This window comes from Brienomyrus brachyistius, chromosome 6, assembly GCF_023856365.1.
Source record: "Brienomyrus brachyistius isolate T26 chromosome 6, BBRACH_0.4, whole genome shotgun sequence".
Classification (NCBI taxonomy): domain Eukaryota; kingdom Metazoa; phylum Chordata; class Actinopteri; order Osteoglossiformes; family Mormyridae; genus Brienomyrus; species Brienomyrus brachyistius.
Window position 1 is genome coordinate 25,864,504 of NC_064538.1, and position 19,437 is coordinate 25,883,940.

Sequence of the window (19,437 nt, forward strand, 5' to 3'; positions counted from 1 at the left end):
AAATAAGGACAGAGGTTGATAGAAGCACAAACATTATTACGTGAATCTATCCGTCTTCTTACTGTTTCAGTACAGGGTCACAGAGAACCTGGAGCTAAGACAGCCGAACACCCTGGATGGGTTGTCGGTTTATTACAGGACACATACATAAACTATAAGTTATTTAGAGATATCAGTTTGCCTTAACAAACGTTTTAGTAAGCAGAAGCTCGGAGGAAAACCAATCAACACAGCGATGTCGTGAACTTCACGCTCATAGCTGGGACAGGATTTGAAACTGCAGCCAGGAGGTTGAAGGTGACAGTCCTAACCCCTAAGCCACTATGCTTTGCGAGGGTTGAATAGCAAATAAAAGAAGAATGCAGAGTTAGCAGGTCTGAAATTGCTATCTTTTTGCTAGGACAAAAGAGAAAGACAAATATTTGTAGACAAAACACAAAACAAAGAACAGGCAAGTCAATACAGCATGCTCAGTACACCAGCCCACCCTCCTGAGATTGCTGTGTCTTTTTAAAGATGCATGCACTGGTATTTTATTTGCAGTCTTTGTTTATCTGAAAAATGCAGCATGGCCAGAAATTGCGTGTCCATGAGCTGCAAACAAAAGCCTCAAAGTGATCGGATGTGACATGCTAAAGAATCCGATGAAACCCCAGAGGGACTTGATATGGGTGTGTTGACTGGTCTTACCTGGATTAATGGGGCAGAAAGAATTCAGGACAGAATAGCCACCTTGTCAAGCCTGCAAGACTGACCTCCTGTGTGTACAGTTGATATTGATATAGATACGTAATACACTGGAAATAATCAATGTGTGCTTGAAGTTTACTCACCCTTGCCAATAATAAGCCATGCAGAATTTGGCAGTTTGCAGTTCACAAATATTGTAGACACTTGTATGAATACCTGTAAAACAAACTATACCCCCATAATCTCCCAGGAGAATTGCTGACACATGCTGTCTGGTTTGAACAGCCAGTTGACTGGCAGGGACTGGGAAAGTCTATATTTTGATTTAATTCATGAGTCTAGTGTAAGAGAAATACAGTGGAAACATGTTACTATGTAGTCACTCAGAAGTCTGTGAAGAAGTCATTAAACAGCTATGATTCTGAATTTTCACCATTCACCTTGATTGTGTGCATTGTGTATATTATTTTCTATTTTATTGTTGTATCCATCTTTTATAGCTTTGGTGGGAGGTAAACAAGGTTTTGTTGAACATGTACAATGACAATAAAGATTTCTATTCTATTCTATTCTGTGAGACTTAGGTATACATTGTCCTTTTGAATTATTGGCACTTTTCGTAAATAAAAGTTAATATTGTCTTAATTTTTTTAAAATTGTTTATACTCTAGATATTTCATAAAAAATATTAGCAAAAAGCAAAAGAAATTATCACAAAAACATTTTATATGTAGGCCACAATTTTTGGCATTCTTTGAAAGTAAAATTCACATTTATCTCACTATTTAATCGAGCTGCAGGAGCTCACTCACATTAGTTGATCTAAATAATCATATTTTGCATTTTTAAGTTTATTCTGGGTATTAAACACACTTAGCCATAACTTTGTGCTTCACTGGAGTATAAATATGAGGTGACACACAGGCCAATTAATGTCAGGGCTAGTTTGTACTCTACGTGGGCCACACAAGTATTTATGCCTGTTATCACTATCCAAGTAGTGGTGCTGCTCATACCTGCATGCATAGTTTATGTCAATCTGGAGGATTAAAAGTTATGTCCACCAGGGGGCAGTGTGAGAAAACCATCTTGGTTCGGCTCCTTCTTTTCCAGTCTTACCTGTATGTATGAGGATGTGGCATGAAATATTTTACACTCACTTTATTCAACGAATTTACCTAAACTTAAACTTCTTTTCCAGTCTTACTTGTATGTATGAGGTTGTGGCATGAAATATTTTACACTCACTTTATTCAACGAATTATCTAATTGTAAATATGATTTTCGCTGATAGGGTGCACAAACCCATCTCCACAGATTGTAGTATCACCGTTTTACTTTTTTTTGTTCTATGAAACACCTGCGTGCACTAATATGTGTTCATGTCATTGATATCTGGAGAAGCAATGGCACAATAGCAGAAAAAAAAGTTGTGTTACTCTCTAAACAAAAGAGAATCTCCCATGTGCTTCACTATTAATTGCTAAAGACTATTAAAGGGTGCTTTATTGAGGAAAATATATTAGGTTTCCATGTAAATGAACTGCAGTGTTGACTATTATCAACCTCATGAACGAAAGTTTTGATATTCCGTGACTCCGGCACATTATCAGAGATTTGTGCATTCAGTGGGCGTCGGGAATTGGGAGAACGTCTCAATATTGACAGAACCCCCCCTCCCACCTCCCCAGTTAATAAATAAATACATAATCAACAAAGCGTTCCTTAAGTTTCATTATGAATCTGAATTATGTTGTAGTTAAATGATTTTTGGTTATGAAATTGTACCCTTAACGATGTTAGTGTTATTTTAAATGAGCAGTATGAGCCAACAACAGCGATGAGACAGCTAAGAGAGGCTCAGACAAACCTTACAAAGGAATATCTTATGGAAGATATACTTAAGAACATTTCATGAAAGACATTAAGAGACAACTTAAGGTAGAGAAGGTAGCATGAAGAAGGCTTCGAGAAACTGGGCCCATTACAATAAGCACTGTGCAAGTGGGCTATGCGTCATTTTACTGTAAGTGACATGTGAGATGTCAAAAAAAAACACTTTTATTTAAAAAGTGTTAAAGGGTGGTCAAAACGAAATGGACATACGGGATTTCCTTCCCTGTTTGCAAATATACAACTATTCAGTAGAGCCATTTTCATTATTGCAAACAGAAGTCTGAAAATAAATGCAAAAATAAATTGTTTAAATTGGTTCAATAAAGCAGCCTCAAACTAAAACCTTTTCACTCCACTGTCTACAGCTACATTTTTAGCAGTTTATGACATTGCTCTTTAAACAGAAGGTGAATGTTTATGAACAAAAAACCGAAAATCTAAATCTAAAACCTATTTTGCAAATGGCTATAAAAACAGAAGACTGACAACTTTTGAAAGTGTGTTAAATAACTGGATAGACTTTCATTTTAAGTTAGCACTCTTCAACAAAATTAATCAAACATTGCAGAATATATTTTTTAACCTGTGAGCCATATGTCAGTGTTTTAAAAAGAAACGAACCAAGTAACAATAATTCTTTGTCTTTTGCCTCCATCAGCTTTACTGTGAGATACTAATTGCACATTTTATTATATTTGTACATATTTCTATTTTTATTTTTTATTCCTAACTCTCTTTATATTCTACATTTTTTATCGCTATTTTATTATTGCAGTTTATATTCTATACCGTCACTCTCCCTGACTACATTTCTTTTGCACTGGAAATTTTTCCAAATTCCAGATGTTGAAATGCTGTCCCAGTACCTTAGGGAACAGTCAGCAAGGGCCAGTTTTCACTCAAACCACCCCTTCGGTAGTCTAGTCAAGAGCATCCTTTGAGGAAGAGAAATTCATCTTTGGTGACACCCACAACAATTTATTTATTTTTTTATTTTTGTGAGAGCGGGGGCATAAATGCTTCGAATTCAGTGATGACTTCACACACACAGGCGGAGCATAGTAAGTCAACACAAATGCGGGTGTGTCCCGATGCTGCTGTTTTGTCTGGGCTCCGCACTCACTCACTCGTTCATTCACTCGTCAGCTTCACAAACTTCCAACATTTGGAGTCATCGAGGGGGGCAGCAGGGGATCCATGAAAAAAGAGCCTTGGGATGTAGCCTAGCTGTGGGATCCGGGAGTCTGTGCAATGACACAGCCAACATTCTTGCATTGTTTACAACAAATTCTCTTAGTTTTGGTGAAAAATCATTAATGGATCCCTAATTTTAATAAAATGATATAATTAAAAGTATATAATTATAATTAAAAGTATATAATTATAAAGGGCATTATGTCATTGTAGATGTGGTCTTGAAAGTATATTGATATAATGTAAAAATTCAATATAGCACCCAGACCAAGACAAGGGTGAAAGTTGTGATGGGGGTGTAGCGAAGCATAGGATAAACAGGTGATACGTAGTCACACCCAGAGAGAGATTTGTGTATCCGCGTGTATTAGAATGAACACCTTTGTTAAAAAATACAATTTAAATAAAATAAACAGATTGATAGAATAAGTTTAGCAGGGGTGCTTCTCAATATGCGTACTCGGCTGTACTTGTGTTCTCGTGTACCCATTTTACGTCATCTTCCATTGCTGAAGACCAGTTCCGATACTCAATAACATAAATGCAGAGGATGGCAATAATCCTTCGTTCTTGACCACAAAGTCAAAGGTGCATCGATTGCATCCTCACCAAATGATTCATGGTGGGCCAAGATCGTTCTTGGAAGGCAAGTTAGCAAGACTGATCACAACCAAAAGTATGATCTTTGCTTTCTTGATATTGAGAAACACCCCATGATTACAGTATGCACACCTCAAATCCTCGGGATGAAAAGACTGCTTTGCCCTTTTCCTGTAGACTGCCTCTGTATTGTCAGTCCAGTCCAGTCTGTCACTGTAACAGTGGACTCCACACTCTCCCTGTGGAATTATGTAATAAATGCAGACCATAGCATTCTGAAGGGAAATAAATGGCAAACCTCCTCCGTATTATTAATCAGTAGACTACAGTGCATATGCAGAATAGTGAGCATTAATGTAATTCCTCTTGTTTTATGAATAGTGTTGCACTGGCCTCATTCCCAAGGGCAGATATGACCAAGAATGAAAATGAGTACTAAAGCTCAGGCTTTGCATTTGATTAAATAAGCAGTGTTTTGAATGTTCTGTATTCCCTCTGGATGTTTCAGGAAGGACCAACACCTCTTGTCCCCAGTAAACTGCTGGTTCCTAGTCCTGAACCAGACAAGGCGGGAAAGCAGGGACCACGCCACCCTCAGTGACATCTTCAACAACAACGTCACTGTGCGCCTTTCCCAAGTCAACGAGGACGTCATCAGGCTCTTCAAAAAGGTCAGGCTTGTGGGGAAACCCTCTCTAAATTTCTTTGTAGTGGGGTTATTTCAGTATGGTCCGGGATAAGCTTTGAAGCATGGAGTTTAGTTTTTTAGTGATTAATTGGGGCAATTGGTTTAGTACCAGTTGACTGGAGCTAAAATATGTGACTTACCAGGATCAGAGCTGGGGAGCCCAGCTGTAGCATGCAAATACGGAAAAAAGAGAACCTTGCTGTGCATCCTGCAAGGCATGCATTGAATTATGACCTTTGTATGATAGGTAACAGAAGTTAACCTGTGAGTGGAAAATAATTTGCAGAGAGCAACCAGGCTCTTATTAGAGTTTTCAGCTGTGAGCAGTGCCAGCCTGCTTAGTGAAACCTGTGCTGGCACATGTCCGTCAGTCCTGAGACCTTGTAGGGTGTCTCCTATCTGTGTTGTACATCATCCAAGGTGAGAGGAGCATGAAGAGCAAAATTACACACAGCAGGGGCAGAGAGTCTGGAGTGTGAAAGTTAAACCACCCACCTGTCACCATTCAAGATTCTTACAATGCAGATTTTAAACAGGAAAATATGGCCTTTTTCGTTGTAGCTATGATGCTGGATTGCAGCTCCCATATACTTGTAGTGGTTATGAAAGTATTTAGTTTTAAGCAAAGCTGAATCTTGACACAGAAATGTCAGTGCCACAATGTGTATTTCAGCATATTGTTTCCTGAACTCCATACTTGTATTGACTAGTGCATATTACATTCCATGATGAAAGATATAGAATAATAGATATACAGTAAGGATTACTGAAAAATAAGCAGAACAGAGGGCAGATGTCACAAAAAGGACGAAAGACTCAAGGGCAAGCGTTGGGGGCAGAGAAACTGGGATTTTTTGATGTTATTGGATATAAACTAGAAATGAACAAGATCACGATGGGAGGTGTGGAGTAAGGTGCCCTCCCCACGGTAACCGGCGAACTGCTCAACGCAGGCAAAAAATTCACTTACGTGTTCACACCTCCTGCAGCGAACTGGCCGGCACTTGCGAAAGGCGCTGGACGGGTGAATATTACGTCATGAGAGAGCGCTTGCCATGGAAAAAAAGTGTGATTGTGAAGTGTTTCTTGGCTGAAACAAAATGAGTTATATTATGGGTTTACACAAAAAACAAAAAGCTCGTGCTGTTTTGCTGCTGGGTTGAAAAGTGCAATTTTATAAGCCTGTTCACTTTAGTTTGCTTTAGTTTCATTAGCTAAATATGCTTATTAAAACCAAAACGCTTGCCTTCGTGGATGTGGTCCAATGGGGCTTTCAGACCAAACGTTGCATGCGCTCTGCCTGCTGTGGGATTGGGGTATCCCTTCAGAAGACAGGCTTGTGCTCAATGCACTGGACCCGCCACAGGGTTCGCTGCAAAAAATTAGGCATTTTTCAAAACACTCTCCCGTCATTTTGTTGTTACTCTGCTCACAGTCAGTGGCAGTAATGTATATTTTGCACGCTAAGAAAAAGGCACCAGCGCTACCTTTGCTAGTTAAGATGGTAAGCTTGTGTCATATAGGTCTGGAAACTTATACACGGACAGTATAAGTTTCACCTCCATTTTGATTTCTGCTCCCGGTTTGATGCATTCTTTCTATTGGTTGGCGACAATGCATTGACCGCAGTGCATGCACAAGCTCGCCGAGTGTGATTAACACTAGGGTCAGGAATGAGAGATCAAACAGATGAGTAACAGACGTGGCTTGTTAGGGTCACGCTAGGGAGGAAACAGGAGGGTCAGGTGGATATGGCGGGCAGGATGTGTCAGTGGGAACATACAATAGTTCACTTACATATATAGTATGTGAAGCATATTGCTTAACTTCACTTTAAAGATGCAATGCTTTAAGTAAGTTAGACTTGGTAAGAAGTTTTGGGAAGGGATGGATGGATGGATGGATGGATGGATGGATGGATGGATGGATGGATGGATGGATGGATGGATGATGAACAGAGACACCAAATTCTGTATTCTTTTCATAAATGTGGAATATTCTATTACCATTTTCATGCATTAGGAAGGAATTTTCAAGTAGAGCAAAGGTGTCACCATTTGTAATGTTGTTTTTCTGCCTTTCTGTGCCAGGAAAACACCACCTCTAGGAATTTTTCAGCAGTTTATGTTTGTTTTCCTTTCACAGCGTAATTCATAAAATATTTTCTCTGCATGAAAAGCCATTATATACCAAGGCTGTGGCAGCTAAGGCACACACACTACGTGACTTTTACAGAAAGCCAGTACAAGTATGACAACCCATGGTGCTGCATGAACGTCATGTTATACATTTTCTTTGTTAATTGGTATTTTTTTGTGTGTGTTTTTGTATTCGACTCTACCCAGGGAGGTATATTGCCCCGGAGCATGTTAAAGGAAGTAACCACAATAGCTAGAGCATTATTCATACTCACTCAGCATTGAAGCTGTTCTATAGATTGAAACGATGGCATTGGATATTTTAGCGACAAATCCGTTTCCGTCAAAGCTAATGCCTCTGAAAGTTTGCAGTACATAACATCAGCATGTTGCGTGTCGAACTTTAAATTGCAACACGTCCTGCCACACTACCAACTACTTTTTACCTTATCGACAATATGTCCTTTGTAAAAAAACAACGTTACTGCTGTTGTCTGTTTCGTCATCAACACTGAAAGCTTCCTCTGAGGGGGTGCTTATCTCTGCCACAGTATATTATCAAAACAGTAGCATTTGGAGTGCTTCACTGTCTCATCTTGCTGTACTTGTGTTGGGCCGTAGCTTGTCTATTCTTAAAAGACTATATGATTGATTGGAATCGTGCTCATTTCTTTAATGTGATAGGCTAATGTACGCTATCAACCAGTGTCTTTTGAAGGTTTTCCTTCTCTTATCATTTAAATTTCATATAATGATAAGTCGATATACAGTTTATACCACCCAGTTCTATCCCCTTGATGATTTTCAGTGGCGATGGGGTTCATGTCATGCATAGCTGCTGCAGACAAGTGGTTGAGAAACATTGATATAATGTTAACGTACGTTTATTGAAGAATAAAGCATATCCATGTAATCCATTTACATAATTATGTATGACCAAAAAAATTAACAAATTATTGATCTTTTATTTAATTTCCTTAAAGTAAGCTTATCTGTTTTCAGAGCAAGGAAATTGGAATGCAGATGCAAGAGGAGCTACTGAAGGTTACAAATGAACTTTACACGGTGAGTATTCAGTCATTTTATGTAGCTTGGGCATAAGCTAATCAATTCTTCATTTTCATATGAGTTTTTTTGTTCTGTATTTATTCATATATAAATAATTGTAAAAAAATAATAATTCTTATATTAGACTATAGTGACTGGTTATTGCTTTTACTCAGGAAAAGGATATCTACTTAATGAGAAAATGTACAATGAAGGTGTAAAGTGCCTTCCTGCTTTGTATTATTTTTCCGTTTTTCTTAATTCTGCTTCAGATCTCATTTTTAGTTTTTATTTTATTTATTTATATAATTAGTTGTGGTTTACAGTTTATTTGTTCTGAAGTTTGCCTCCACTGTTTTTGTGTGAGCTCTGCATGCGGTCTTCAAGTTAATCATAATCATTTCCATCCTGGCTCACTCCTAGCATGACGCCCTAATGAGAAATTTAACAAAGATGAGTAAGATGAACATGATCACCAGAAGGCTTTCATTCGTCTTTCACTGTATGGAAATATTTTGGATTCCATAGAGACGATGCTGATTTGTCAGCACAACTTTGCCGCTTTAGGCACAGCTCTTGGCAAGAGAATCTGATTAGGCTACTGCTCTTAGTTTTATATGTATATCTAGGTAGTTATGGTTGTTAAAAATGTTCTTGAAATTCACGTTCTGTAAAATTCATTCTTAATAAAACGAGTGAAAGAGTGAATTGTCAATATACCAGTAGAGACTTTTTGTTGAGTTAACCGGAATGTCACCAGAAAATACTGACTTGCCTTTACCAGCAAAGGCAGGCTATATTGGTAGATAGTACCAGGTTCTGTTTGGTTGTAGTTTATTTTTTAGTAAATAATCAGCTTGTTTTTTTGTTTTTATAAATACCACGATATAAATTTTTGACTTCTGTTCAGCCATAGTTTCAAGGCTGCTTTTAACATTTTATGCTCTCCTGTTGGGAGTGGAATGGTGGTTCAGTGGTTCGCACTGTTGCCTCATTCCTCTTGGATGAGGGTTCAAGTCTTTGCCACGTTTCAGTTTGCATGTTCTGCCTGTGTTGTTTCCTCCGATCCTCTCAACCCCCCAGCCTCAGTCAAAAAAACATGCTCAGGTGAACTGGAGTTACCTTTACAGTAGGTACTGTATCGGTGTGAATGCAGTGTGAGGTTGCCCTGCAGTGGCTTGGCACCCCATCCTGGGTTGTCCACTGCTTTTCACACATCAGCTCCAGACCCTCTGTGACCCTCAATGGGGCAAGCAGTTACAATACATTTAGAGAAAATTGATGAAAGTTATCCTTTTGCAGCAAAGATTGATTAATAATTTTGTATAGAAATAAATTAAAGGAATAGTAGCCTATAAGCCAAAGAAGTATTGTTAATGAAATTATTGTGAAATTTCAATGGATGCTTTTTAATAATCGAGTTTAATCGAATAATCTTGACTGCTCTAATTGCCATTGCACAGCCAATCGTTATTGAATGCTACAGCAAGCATCTCAGTTTAATTTGATTCAGGTTAATTTATTCAAGCTACTTTTTTGATGTTTTACATTATCCTTTTGCAATGAGTTATATCTAATTTTGTATGGAAATAAATAAATATTTTGATCCATGCTCCATTTCTCTCAAATATTGACTGGTGAAATTCAAATAGTAATTATGCCTGAAACACCCATCTCTAGTATTGTAAGTGTTTGACTAATTCGTAACTCTAAGAAAAACATAGTTTTAATGTATATGTGTCTTAGTGAGGGACCGGGATTTAGGAAAATTAGAATCTATTTTGCAAACTGAGTAATTGCTTTACTCTGAACTCTGTGATAAAAGTAATGGATGTAAGTCAATCTGCTGAAACAATTTTTAAGTATAAAAAGCAAATTACCATTTCATGTTCAGGCTTTTGCAAAATTATATTTACACTACAGTTGTGGACTATTTATTATGGGTGAAATTTCTCTAACTGGTTTTATTCCAGATGTAGTTTAACACCATTTCTAAAATTATGAGTGGGAATAAATTGCATGAATATGGAATTATGGGAAAATGGCAACTGGTGTATATAAAAATCTTATGGCAATGAAACAGCTCTTCCGTAGATAATAGAAGATCATATTTATGAACAGAGAGATATTTCTTGGCACAAAGCAGCTCTTAAGATACATATACAGTATGTCTTCTGGCTCAGTGTAGATGCTTAATGGCTATTTACCATTGCAAGAGTGTGTACCAGATTTAAAAGGATTTATAAACATCTTGTAAATGAAAATTCTTCCAATTAAACAAGCATTGTTATTAACAACAAAGATTAACAGACCATTTAATACAATAAATGCACTGACAGGATATAATCTCACGCTGAATTAGGTTATGAAGACATACCACATGTACCATACGGAGAGTAGCAGTGCAGAGAACAAGCTGAAGGAGGCTGAGAAGCAGGAGGAGAAGCAATTCAGCAAACTGGGTGATTCCAACGAGGATCGAGCACCACGACGCAGCACTGTTAGGAAGATCGAGAAGATGAAAGAAAAGGTAAGGACCTTCATTCCTGATCTGGTGCAAGGATACAGCATTTTGCTCTCTTCCTAAAAGCATAAAAAGCTTTTCCAATTCTGTAAGCAGTGTCCTGGAATCTAAATGTTTACTGTTTCACAAAGCATGCATTCATTCGACCATAAGAAACTACCTACAGTAGGTGTAACGTGTAGCTGAGGTAAAATGAGGTGTTGGTCTGGCACTGCAGTATCAAGACCTCTGATTAGTATGTGCCATTTATTCAGATATTTCCTGAATATGTAAATGTGTTGTTAATGAATTATTATGTAAGAATCATTATCAATATTATGATGTTCCTGTAACAAAAGGGAACTCATAAATAACTTGGCTTCAGTGCACTATTGTTTCTCCCATCACGTGATGAAGATTTATAATGTTCTTCAATTAGCTATATTAAGCAGACCATAGACATTTTAAGAAGGCTTTCTGACTCTTTTATAAAGTTTCAAATATAATACTGTGGTTATATGCACAATAGGAGCAGATATGATGTTTGTTGTTTTGAACCCCAGAGACAAGCCAAGTATTTTGAAAACAAGCTGAAATGCACAAAGGCACGGAATGACTACTTATTGAACCTGGCGGCAACCAATGCTGTTGTGGGAAAATATTACATCCACGATGTCTCTGATATGATAGATGTAAGTACACATCTGATTTGCATGTGTATGTAATACTCTCTTTGTTATGGCTGCCTTGTATGCAGATTATCAGTCTTTAATTTATAGATACTTATAGATATTTTTACAGTCATGCTTATTTAATTTGTGCTGGCATGGTTGTTCAGTGGTTAGCACTGCGGCCTGACAGTGGCGGTTCACTGCGGCCTGACGTCCATATTTAAGGCTGGATACTTGCATCCTGCTCAGTGTGTGTGAAGTTTGCTTCTCCTCACATTCTCCTCATACTCCAATGACTTCCCTCAGGTTACCTCAGTTTCCTCCTGCAGTTCTGGATTGTACTGTATGATTAGGTGAATTAGTATCCATAAATTGCCTGTAGTATGTAACAGTAAGTTGCAAGGTTAGTCACAGATATGTACCGTTTAGCCTCTCGGAGTAGTTGAATAAGTTCATATTGCTGGAATTATTTTACTTGGGAAATACCTAAATAATTATAAACAGGTTCTATGACAAATGTACAGGCAGCTGCACATTACTATAAGTTGCACATTAATATCTAAGCACTTGCAGGTCTGGGTCACCAGGAGCCAATCCTAGGCAGCATAGGACACAAGGCTAGGGTACACCCTGGATGGGATTCCAGTCCAGTGCAGGGCACATGCACATATACCAGAGGTGGGGACCAGACTCGTGACTTAACTCAGGCTTGAGTCACAAATTTAAGTGTAGGACAGGCTACTCCAGCCATGTTAAAGTTTGGGCTTCTTACATATACGTAATGGGCTAGGTTTCACATGACATCATTACTAAAAAAAATTATAAACAGCTTATGAAGGGGACAGTATAACTCGACTTGGCAAAACTGATGGATAATCTTGGACTCGACTTGAACTTGAGAACAAATGACTCGAGACTTGGACCCGACTTGGACTGTATGACCTGGGAAGACTTGAGGTTATACTGTAGTCCCGCTTCTGTATACCATAATGTTAATTTTATAATATCAGTGCATAGTAATTCTCTGCTGTCTGGATTTTCAATTGGAAGATGCATCACTCCCTGCATATACATGGGCGTAAAAACTGAGGACAACCACGAGTGGACACTCACTTTTCAACCTGTCTCTTCCTACAGTATGAAGAACATATCCTATGATGTACTGTGGTGGCAGGGCCATAGCCAGCTATGAGGTCACCGAGGTCCGGACCTCGGTAATTATTTTAAGAGATAAAAATACAATTTAATGCTAAATATTCACCTAAATATGAATTTTTTAAAAAAAGAAACAGCATCTGAAAATCTGTCCGGGCTAAGTGCATTCTTAATTCAGTTCGACTGCATTATTAATAGTGTCTGCTGTGTGTGTGTGTGTGTGAGAGAGAGAGAGAGAGAGAGAGTATTCAGTATCAGCATGATGGAGGACACGCGACTTGTGAACCGCATGCGTGCACTTCACTGACAGCAGTTGGAATTCACGTTGTACACGTGTGATCATGCAGCATTGTGAGGGTCAGTGCGGAGGCAGTATATCATGCGATAAGACAAAACAATGATCATCATCTTTAAAAAACGTTCCAAAATAGCTCAGTCTTCTGAATAATTACAAGTCGTAGTAAAAATCAACGATAATATTCGTCACGGAAACTGTGATTGTTGACTTTTGAAACTTCATGTAAATGTTTTAAAATGTATATATTCATTAAATTATTTGTGGGTTTAGGATAGGCTACAGGGGGCGGCATGGTTGTGCAGTGGTCAGCACTGTCGCCTCACACCTCTGAGACCCGGGTTTGAATCTCCGCCTGGGTCACATGTGTGTGGAGTTTGCATGTTCTCCCCATGTCGTCGTGGGGTTTCCTCCGGGTACTCCGGTTTCCCCCCACAGTCCAAAGACATGCTGAGGCTAATTGGACTTGCTAAATTGCCCGTAGGAATGCATGTGAGAGTGAATGATGTGTGAGTGTGCCCTGCGATGGGCTGGCCCCCCATCCTGGGTTGTTCCCTGCCTCGTGCCCATTGCTTCCGGGATAGGCTCAGGACCCCCCGTGACCCAGTAGGATAAGCGGTTTGGAAAATGGATGGATGGATAGGCTACAAATTTAGCTGCTGAAATTAGTAAATACATCCATTCAGTCTTCTTTAGATTCAATTATTGTTAGTATGATTTTAATAATGTGGGTTATTTTGGTAAAATTTGGGTTATTGAGGTGACAAAAGAGGCTCCTATTATTTGTAATGTTACTGTATTGGCTAATTTAAAATACGGTTTTCTTTTTCGGGGGCGGCATGGTTACTACAAGTAGTTACTATATTCCCCAGATGGGGAATACGTATGGTTTTGGCGCATATTGTATGGGTGAACAACTAGAACTGATTAAATACTGGGTGAAGCAACGCCGCCTAGTGGCAGCAAATGGAAGGTGAACTACAAACAACATTCGATCTTATGAATGTGGTAAGTCAAACCAGATCTTCACATCCAACATCGGTGCCTGACCTCACAGATGGCTTTCTCCATAAATGGGCTAAAATTCCCTCAGACAAACTTCAAAATGTTGCGGAAAGCCTTCCCAGAAGGGTGGCAGCTGTTTTAACTGCAAAGAAGGAACCAACCTCGTTTTTATGCCCATGGATTTAGAGTGGGATATCATAAAAGTTCCTTGAGGTAATAATAGTAATAGCCAGCTGTCCCAGTACTTTTGTCCATATAGTTTACCTTGGAGACGATGCTAGATCAACACAGGCCTCACATGCCACACACACTATGAGAATTTTAGAGACACCACCTGACCAAAACAAAGGTTTGTGGAGAAACCTGGAGCAGTGGGGGACAGGAGCCCCCAACTCAGGAGGCATGAGGCTGCAATCCTACCAATGAACTGCTGCATTGCCTCCACTTGATTCTTCTTACTGATTCTTCAGTCTGTTGATTTCAGTTCTAAATGCTTTGTTTTCTTTGACTTTCTTTGAATTTCTCTCAACACTACTGTTGTTATTCTAACCTGTAACGAAGGCATCTCTCCTCCTCCTTTCAGTGCTGTGATCTAGGCTACCATGCAAACTTGGCTCGCACCTTCAGGACATACCTGTCAGCAGAGTACAGCCTGGAGTCGTCACGCCATGAAGGCCTGGACATCATCGAGAATGCTGTGGACAATCTGGATGCCCGCAGCGACAAGCACAAGATCATGGACATGTATAATCAGGTTTTCTGCCCTCCCATACGCTTTGAGTACCAGCCACACATGGGCGACGAGGTGAATCCCGGACATATACTCTCACATTATACTTGTAGAGGGAATGCTTTAACCCAGACAGCATGCTGATATAAAAATGCTAAAGCACTATGTTCTGTTTATATAAATAGTATAAAAATTTGGTTTGATCTTGTGGTCTTTACTTTTTTCAACTACACTCACTGGCCACTTTATTGGGTACACTTCTTCAGCTGCTCGTTGAAGCAAATATCTAATCAGCCAATCATTTGTCAGCAGCACCGTATGTTAAATCAGGCAGATACAGACAGGAGCTTCAGATAATGTTTACATCAAACACCAGATTGGGGGGCGGTAATTGATTTAAGTGACTTTGAGTGTGATATGACTGTTGGTCAACCATTGTAGCCTGCTGTGAGTAATTATGAAACTGCTGATCTATTGAGATTTTCACGTACAACCATCTCTAGGGTTTAGAAAATTGGCCAAACAAGGAAAAATATCCAGTGAGCGGCAGTTCTCTTTGCAAAAAAAAAATGCAGAGGTCAGATAAGAATGCACTCCACTGCAATCCAATAAAGCACTTATGAGATCCGTATCATGAAGATGCAGCCAACATATCTGCTGCAACTTTGTGATGTATCATGTCAGCATGGTTAAAGCCTTTGAGGAACGTTTCAAGCACCTTGCTGAATCTATGCCATGAAGAATTAACGCAGTTCTAAAGGCAAAAGGGGGTCCAAGCTGGTGCCAACAAGGTGTAACTAATAAGGTGGCCAGTTAGTATATGTTAATACTATATATTTTTTCTCTTCTTTTTTCTCATCTCAACTTTTGAAGAAAAAAACTCACAGGCAACAGAGTTCTGTACTGTAGCATTAGACAACTAGTGATATTGTTTTACAGTAAACTTGAGGGTCGCATGTGTTCCTCTCAGATTTGTCTGGTAACTGCTCAGCCGCCGGTGCAAACCGAGCTTCTGATGCGGTACCATCAACTGCAGTCACGACTCTCCACACTGAAGATTGAGAATGAGGAGGTGAGACCTTGTTATCAGATGGCGAGGAGGAATGTTGCTTGGACCATTACCTGTTCAGCTGTTCCTTGGCCAGATGTGTGTTGCTGCATCATCAATTCATGCTCTGTCAAGCTGATAAAAGACCTAGAGTTGATTCAAAGTGTGGTATTTTAATTTGGACTCTGTTGCTGTTGTTGCTCAACATGAACACCAAAGAGGTGTCAATGCAAGTAAAATAGACTGTTATTAGGCTGAGATAACAAAACAACCTCTTCAGAAAGATAGCAAGATTAGCAGAGAGATCTTTGTGAAGAAAAACCCCTTAAAAACATCTAATCCAGTGAAAATCACTCGGCAGGAGGTAGGCGTTTTATTGTCAAGGTTTACACTTAAGATTTCATGAAAGTAGATACAGAGGGTTTACCCCAAGATGCAAACCACTGGTAAGTATCAAGAATAAGAATGCTAGATTTGACTTTTAAAACAGCCTGTCTAGTTCTGGAACAATATTTCTTGGACAGATCAACCTGTACCAGAATGATGCGAAGAGCAGAGTATAGAGGAGGGATGGAACAGCTCGTGATCTGAAGCATCTGTGAGACATGGGGGAGGCAGTGTTATAACATGGGACGGCATGTATGGCTGCCAGTGAAACTGGGTCCCTTGTGTTTGTGGATGATATGACAGCTGACAGAAGCAGCAGGATGAATTCTGAAGTGTATAAGGATATACCAATGTCATATATTTACTGGACATTATAGGCATATTACCAGCTATACGCCAATGTTGTTCGTATGTAAAACGATATACTGTAAGTGACAAATAATTTTCTTGCAAATGTCATACATGAGACCATCTACAGTTATAATTATTAGTTTATATCTGGAACATTATTTATTGGATATTACTTTTACATTGGACATTATTTTTCAAAAAATCAAAACAATATATATTTAATGGTCAACCATTATATTAGTAATAATATTAGTAGTGACGCATGGATCGGCTCTGACACCATCCTAATCCGCATGTACACTTAAATGATCCACCCGCCACCAACCCGAACTAATTATTTTCTCCAATTTAGAGGCCCATACCCAATCACAAATTAGCAGTATTTCTCAATGGGATATATGTGAGCGTGATGATCTGGTAACACACTGAATTAGGCTGGTTTTAAATGAATAAACATTTAAGTAAAAGCTCTTTTTTTAGTACTGTAAAATAACAACAGGAACAGGTATTGCCTCAACAGCCTGAACACAAGCTGACATCCTCAGTCCCATCAAACTATAATTCTGAATGTCGTTGCAACATACTGAGCACAAAGTGCTAAAATGCTAGTAATAAGGTTTGGGGGCGGCATGGTGGTGCAGTGGTTAGCGCTGTTGCCTCACACCTCTGGGACCCGGGTTCGAGTCTCCGCCTGTGTGTGGAGTTTGCATGTTCTCCCCATGTCGTCGTGGGTTTTCCTCCGGGTACTCCGGTTTCCCCCCACAGTACAAAGACATGCTGAGGCTAATTGAAGTTACTAAATTGCCCGTAGGAATGCATGTGAGAGTGAACGGTGTGTGAGTGTGCCCTGCGATCGGCTGGCCCCGCATCCTGGGTTGTTCCCTGCCTCGTGCACATTGCTTCCAGGATAGGCTCTGGACCCCCCGCGACCCAGAAGGATAAGCGGTTTGGAAAATGGATGGAATAATGGTTGACCATTAAATGAAAAAAAAAATGTAATTTAAAAAAAAAAATGTTCAGTAATCCATATCACCGAACCAGGATCCATGCCTGTTTCTGCAGTCAGAAATGGCAGTGTGAAGGATTGTTTCAGCATTATGGCAGGCAAATTGTTGCACTTGCAGTCACGTGATAGCAGGTCTAGTGAATCTTTCATTCGGTTAGACTGTCTGCTCAGATTCAGCTGAATGCTGTTCTTGGTACAGATGGACAATGAACTAAGACCAAGTGGAATATTCTTCAATGGCTGAGTCAGTCACTTGACCTCATGCAGTGATGCAGTGGAACATGCATTTCACTTGCTGAAGGCACAGAGACTGACAAACAAGCAGCAACTGAAGATGGCTGCAGTAAAGGTCTAGCAAAGCATTACTAAGGGTGAAACCCAACATTAGGTTTCTGGGACCTAGACTTCAGGCTGTCAGTAGCTGCAAAGGATTTTCAACCAAATGATCGTTTCGTTTATGATTATATTAGTTTGTGTAATTATTTTCGAGACCCTGAAAATTAGGGACAGTATATGAAAATGAGTGTAATTCCTAAACAGCTCAAGCTGGTTTGTTGCTGCAAATAAGGTTATAGACTTTCATAAAGAATTACAATAGCTGTTGTAGTCATAATATGGATTTTGCTAATATGCATTCATTTGGATGTTGATATTTTTGAATTCTGTATGGTTTTAAATATAATTTGTATATGAAATATGTGAAATGTGGATCAAATTAAGATATCAAATGTTACTTTGTCCCTCTGCGACCCAGTAGGATAAGCGGTTTGGAAAATGGATGGATGGATATTACTTTATGTTTCGCATACATTTTATTAGTTATTGGATTGTGGATGGTTATGGATGTGAACCAATGTAATACACGGGTTTCTACAATTGTCACAAAAATTTAGATGTGTGAACAGTGTGAAATTATTCTTCAAAGAAAATTTCAAAGCTGTTATTGACCTTGGGCTTGTGCCCCATCCTGGGTTGTTCCCTGCCTTGCGCCCACAGCCCCTGGGATAGGCTCCGGACCACGCACAACCCGGAATAGGATAAGCGGTTTCAGAAAATGGATGGATGAATGGATGTTATTGGCCTATAAAAAGCCACAAATTCAGTGCACATTTCTAAATTCTGTGCAGTTGGATCTTTAATACGGCATAATGCTTATGCTAATTATGGCTAATCTTTGGGGCTGGTATTCATTTACAGAATTGATGAGTAGGTTTATGTATTAAATTGCAATCTACTTAGGCTATTGATGGTTTTAAAGAGTTTTTGTTGTGTCTAATAGCATAATATTGCCTTTATTATTCCAAAATTTGTTTCTGTATTCAGTTATATCTGGTGAATTGATTTGTTGAATTATGCCACCATGTGGTTGTTGATGGTGCAGATGAGGAAGACTCTGGATGCCACTATGCAGACACTGCAGGACATGTTTACAGTGGAGGACTTTGATATGTCAGATGCATTCCAGCACAGTCGCTCCAGTGAGTCCTTAAAATTGGCTTCTTCTGAAACCTACATGAGCAAAGCCAACATTGCCAAGAAGAGGGCCAGCCAGCAGGACACAGAGCTCTTCTATTTCACTGTGAGTTCTTGGGTCTTTTATTTCACTGTGAGTTCTTGGGTCTTTTATTTTACTGTGAGTTCTTGGGTCTTTTATTTCACTGTGAGTTCTTGCCGCTTGCATTTTTCTTACAAAATTAAAAGAAATGTATGGCCTTCCACTGGAAATGATTCCAATCATTTACCAGCTTGGCTAGCTTTCAGCAGCATTGTGTCCAGTTTTTAGAAAGCAAAATATGACAAGGGCCTTAGAATGTAAAATAGCAAATTGTTTCTCTAAATTCTTGTAGTATTTAGCTGCAGTTCAAAGTGTGAACCATTTGCATTGAAATTGTGGATGTGTGTCTCTATGTTTCTATTTCCAGAAGTTTAAAGAATTCCTGAATAGCACCAACCTCATCACAAAACTACAGGCAAAGCATGACCTCCTCAAACAGACACTGGGAGAAGGTGCGAGTCTTAATGCCACACTGCTG

The 19,437-nt window shown here is 39.2% G+C and overlaps 1 protein-coding gene across 1 annotated transcript in view; it reads left to right on the plus strand.

The window, feature by feature from the left end:
- Nucleotides 1–19,437, plus strand: part of LOC125745416 (SLIT-ROBO Rho GTPase-activating protein 3-like) — a 55,391-nt gene that overhangs the window by 19,885 nt on the left and 16,069 nt on the right. Inside the window, exons 3-10 of the mRNA XM_049018297.1 lie at nucleotides 4,889–5,051; nucleotides 8,209–8,271; nucleotides 10,616–10,783; nucleotides 11,320–11,448; nucleotides 14,466–14,687; nucleotides 15,583–15,684; nucleotides 18,786–18,983; nucleotides 19,327–19,411. Coding sequence (XP_048874254.1) covers nucleotides 4,889–5,051; nucleotides 8,209–8,271; nucleotides 10,616–10,783; nucleotides 11,320–11,448; nucleotides 14,466–14,687; nucleotides 15,583–15,684; nucleotides 18,786–18,983; nucleotides 19,327–19,411 — 1,130 coding nt within the window. The remainder of the gene's footprint in view (nucleotides 1–4,888; nucleotides 5,052–8,208; nucleotides 8,272–10,615; nucleotides 10,784–11,319; nucleotides 11,449–14,465; nucleotides 14,688–15,582; nucleotides 15,685–18,785; nucleotides 18,984–19,326; nucleotides 19,412–19,437) is intronic.